The sequence below is a fragment of the Rhincodon typus genome, chromosome 16 (genome assembly GCF_021869965.1).
Source record: "Rhincodon typus isolate 14 chromosome 16, sRhiTyp1.1, whole genome shotgun sequence".
NCBI lineage: Eukaryota > Metazoa > Chordata > Chondrichthyes > Orectolobiformes > Rhincodontidae > Rhincodon > Rhincodon typus.
In genome coordinates, this window is record NC_063347.1 from 1,685,072 (window position 1) to 1,690,139 (window position 5,068).

At 44.6% G+C, this 5,068-nt stretch overlaps 1 protein-coding gene across 1 annotated transcript in view; it reads right to left on the reverse strand.

Moving 5' to 3' along the window:
* Positions 1–5,068, reverse strand: part of LOC109923605 (laminin subunit beta-1-like) — a 162,646-nt gene that overhangs the window by 103,632 nt on the left and 53,946 nt on the right. The window contains exons 5-6 of the mRNA XM_048606657.1: positions 3,463–3,536; positions 1,424–1,612 (exon numbers count right to left, since the gene is read on the reverse strand). Coding sequence (XP_048462614.1) covers positions 1,424–1,612; positions 3,463–3,536 — 263 coding nt within the window. The remainder of the gene's footprint in view (positions 1–1,423; positions 1,613–3,462; positions 3,537–5,068) is intronic.

Below are 5,068 nucleotides of genomic sequence, written 5' to 3' on the forward strand. Positions count from 1 at the left end.
ATAGGTATGTGGCTGTATCCCTGGAAAGTGCCAATCTCTGGGAAGGATCTCAGGGTTGCTTTTGCCCTCCTTGCTGTGGATGGCAACTTGAGAAACACAGTACGTGTGGGAGCAGGAGTATCTCTCATGTATTCATTCACGGGATGTGGGTGTCGCTGGCTAGACCAGCCTTTATTGCCCATCCCAGATGGCAATTAAGAGTCAACCACATTGCTGTGGGTCGGGAGTCACATATAGGCCAGACCAGGTAAGAATGGCACTTTCCTTCCCTAAAGAATATCAGTGAACAAGTTGGGTCTTTTATTCTCTGGACAATCAACAATAGACTCTTAATTCCAGATTTTTATTTGATTCAAACTCCACCATCTGTCATGGTGGAATTTGAACCCAGGTCCCCAGAACATTAGCTCAGTCTCCAGATTAAAATAGCCTGGTGATAATACCACTAGGCCATCACCTCCCCACCACATATGAGCACGACAGGATGAAAAAGAATTGGAAAAATCTTTGTCTGGTTCTGGGTCTAAAATTCAACATCATTATATCAGACCTGCTCCATGATTTACAATTAAACCATTTGATATTCCTAATTAAATCATGGACGTAGGCGTTGCTAGCTGGGCCAGCATTTATTGCCCGTCCCTAGTTGCACTTGAGAAGGTGGGGGTGAGCTACCTTCTTGAACTGCTGCAGTCTATGTGCTGTAGGTAGATCCACAATGCCCTTAGGGAGGGAATTCCAGGATTCTGACTCTGTGACAGTTAAGGAACAGCGATATATTTCCAAGTCAGTATGGTGAGTGGCTTGGAGGGGAACTTGCAGGGGTTGGTGTTCTCATGTATCTGCTGCCCTTGTCCTTTTAGATGGAAGTGATCGTGGGTTTGGAAGGTGCTGTCTGAGGATTTTTGGTGAGTTTCTGCAGTGCATCTTGTAGATGGTACACACTGCTGCTACTGAGTGTCAGTGGTGGAGGGAGTGGGATGCTTGTGGATGTGGTGCCAATCAAGCGACTGCTTTGTCCTGGATGGTGTCGAGCTTCTTGAGTGTTGTTGGGGCTGCCCCCATCCAGGAAAGTGGGGAGTATTCCATCACACTCCTGACTTGTACCTTGTAGATGGTGGACAGATTTTGGGGAGTCAGGAGGGGAGTTACTCGCACTGAATTCTCAGCCTTCAGAGAGAGTGCAGGTCAATTTTGACTTTGATGGATTGATAAATTTGTCAGGCCGTTGAAAGAGGAGCTGTATTGATGTCTCCCAGTTTTTGATCAATACCTGAGTGTGTATTAGGGGCAGAAAGTTGAGGCAGGGGGAATTTTGGATACAATTTCCATCAATCATTTGATCAGACACCTGCTTTCTCCCTCCCTTATCCTGAGGCTTCCCAGTGAAAAGTACAATCAGACAGATCTGCTCCAGACCCACCTCGCCATTTGTAGATGGTTCGATATCTGAGTAACGATGGTCACAAATAACATCATCGATCCTCCTCAGGGGGCCGGTGGGGATATGAGGGAAGGAAACTGTGCAGTTAAAAGCAAAGTAACGATACACCTTCCACGTCCGGCCAAAGTCTGAAGATCTCTCAATATACATGGCAGCCGGGCGAAATGTCTAATTGACGGAAAGGACAAAACAAGATGGTTATAACATTTTCCACAGCTTTCTGCCCTGGGTTCTTCACAGGAATGTGATCAGACACAAACTGTCACCAGGCCACGAGAGGTGATACTAAAACTGGAGATCAACACCTCAGAAAAAAGTGAATGATTTTAAGGAGCATCTTAATGAGGAGAGAGGAGAGAGCAGTGAAAATGTTTAGGGGGAAAATTAAAGCCCAGGCAGCTGAAGTCACTACCACCAAAAGGTGAGTAATTAAAATCAGGGGCAGCATTGGGGGAATGAGTAGATTCCAGAGAGAGTTTCAGGAAATAGACCTGAGTACAGGCAAGACCCTGAAAAGAAGAACAACATTTTTAATATGAGCAGTTGCTGGACTTGGAAGCAATGTCAGGAGCAAAAACAAAGTTGCTGGAAAAGCTCAGCAGGTCTGGCAGCATCTGTGAAGGAGAAAACAGAGAGAACGTTTTGGGTCCGGTGACCCTTCCTCATTGAAAGCAATGTGTTGTGCATTTAAACTTTGAATTGATTCAGGGATGACTGGTTTCTGTCTGTGTAACAGGATTTTAAAACATCTGCTCCATGTCGACAGCCCCAGCTCGCAGCTCTTTCTACATCCCTCTCACTTTTCTCTGAGTATACACCCAAGCTCAACCAATAAAACACAGCCAGCATCAATTTTAAAAAGACTTAGAATCAAACACAGAATAATTGAACACTACACAATGTAGTTCAATGAGCCTATGGTGGTGATGGATAGGCAGGACTTGATGCAGGTTCAGACATGAACAATGCAGTTTGAGATAAGTTAAAGTCAACATATCTCTGAGGTGTCTCTAAGCTTTCAGTTCATCCATCACCCAAAGCTGAGGACTTGAGCTAAAGTAAAATAACTTGATCAGTACTAGCAGACTGAGGTTTGGCATAAACTCTAGTCAGGAATGTCATCAATCCACCAAGCAGCGTATTTACTGAGATGGTATTTGCTGAAGGTTATTATGAAGAGCATTTAGTGAGGACATTTGCTAAGGCTTATTACTGAGGGCATATACTGAGGGTATTTTTTGAAGGCTATTACGGAGGGTATTTGCTGAGTCAGGTAAATTCTGACCATTGAGTTTTGAAATGGCCACCAAAGTGCTGCCACGGTGAGGTGGGACGATGTTACTAATTAACAGGCCCATTGTCAGCTCAGGGCCTGAATAGAAACATTCCTGATCAAAGAGCAAACCTGATCTGGAGCACAGCCCAGAGCTGAGGGTGTGTTCAAATCATTCACACAGTAAATCTCACCAGCTGTACCGATGCAACAAAGCTAGCACCACAATACAGTTTCCAGAATAATTAAAACATAATTTCCCTTTAATTTATAGGATTAATCTTCAGTAAATAATCTGAGCAATAACCTCCCTTCATTACACTCAATGAATACTGTCAGTAATAACTGACAGTAAATCCCCTGAGTAAAAGCTCCTGTTGAAAGGGATTTGCAGTGAGCAGTGGGGAAGTCAGCCCCCTGCACAAACTAGTGACTGGAACATGGCCCCAATACATGGGCTGGTTCACCTTTCAGGTCCTTCAGAGATGAAAGAGATCAAAGCTCCAGCATATGACCAGTGGGGGAAACAGGGGTTAGTTAAGCTTTAAAGAAGTTGGTTGAGGTATTTTTCTGCACAATAATTAAGACTGAAACTGACTGGGTGTGTACAGGAACAAACATTTCTTTAGAAATTTTTTTTGTTGAAGGCACCTTTAATGTCGAGTTAGATTGTATTGAAGAATTGTGATGAGATTCCAGTCTGTAGTTAAACCAACCCTCCCTTGTCCTGTTCTTTCTCACTTACCTTGAATTTCATGATGAGGTGTGTGAAATGGAATTCAGCTTCTAGGTCCAGCTGGATGCTAACTTTCTCTTCCCCTGTGTGTGGAGACAAGGCACAGCAAGATGGTGACTGGCCACAAACAGGCACCAGGTATCAAGAGACACCCAGGATAACAATTCTCAAGCAAATAGACATTGGCTCTCACTCGGATACCCATAATCATTGGGACAGCCGGGGCTTATAATGTATCAAAATATCCCAAATTGCCCCAATTGGCTCCACAGCAAAGAGGAATTTTAAAGAAGTGACCAAAAGCTTGGTCAGAGAAGTCGGGTGAAGAGAGAGAGATTGAGACAAGTCAGGAAGGAATTCCAGAGTGCAGGGACAAGACAGCATGTATTGCCAAAGCAAAACAGACAATTATAAGAAAACTCTTGTCCCATGAAGCATGCCTCTTTTCCTGAACCTCAAGCCATTTATTAAATCTGAAAAGATGGCTTTGTAAATTTCAGCATCCTTCATCCAATCTCACATCAAAACTGTCCAAATTTTGGCAATGTGATCTGTCTGGATGGGATTGCTGCGATGACCAGGAATACAGGAATCACTGTGTTTCTGCTCAGATTTCATAAGGCTCTGCCAACACTTCTCCCCGTAAGGGCTGCTTGATTGGGACAGAATGAGGTAGTAAATCAAGAACCAGCTCATTATGCTGCTGCCTCTTGGCCACTGTGCGCCTCAAGTGTTACTGTTGGCTATACAAAGGACATAGTGTTCAGAGCGTCTAAGTTACAATCACAAACATAACCAGCTCAAGATAACAATAACACACTGTGAAAACTGATATATTCTAATAAAGAAATTCCCTCTCATCACATGGACTACAATTGCAACAGTTTGATCAGATGTTTCTCTCTGCTCTTCTCTTCCGCTAGCCTATCTGACAAACTTCCTTTAATACTCACCCCTTTACTTAGTCCTGAACCCACCCAGAACTCTAGGTTCCCTCCCATAGCAGTTCGGAATGTCACTACCGATACAGGGAGCTCGAGTCAGGAAGCAGGTCAACAATACAGATCTCCAGGAGTAAAATACAACTGGAACTCCCCAACAAAGGGGCCCATGCTAGTACCAATTGTCAGGGGCATTGAGCATGCTGAGAGACAATTTAATGGAGGGTTTTAATTTTACAAACATTAGTATTGACATGGATTACCCAGGGTTGGTCAATCAATTTAAGATTTTGAAAGCATGGAGACAGTTTGGGAGAAATGTATTTACACTGAGACTTATTGGGAATGCGGGAACACTTTGCCATGGAGCTGAGACAACTGCATCAGGGCACAGCAGATACACATTAGCAACAGATAGATGGATGTTGGGGAATGGGACTGGAGAGTGGAGCTGGGGTGAGGGTTAGGGGAGTGGGACTGATGTGAAGGATAGGGGAGTGGGGCTGAGGTAAGGGATAGGGGAATGGCACCGAGGAGTGGGATTGAGGTGAGGGATAGGGGAATGGGATCAGGCAGTGGGACTGAGGTGAGAGATAGGGGAATGGGGTTGAGGTGAGGGATGGGGGCGGATGGGACCAGGCAGTGGGATTGAGGTGAGGGATAGGGGAATGGGG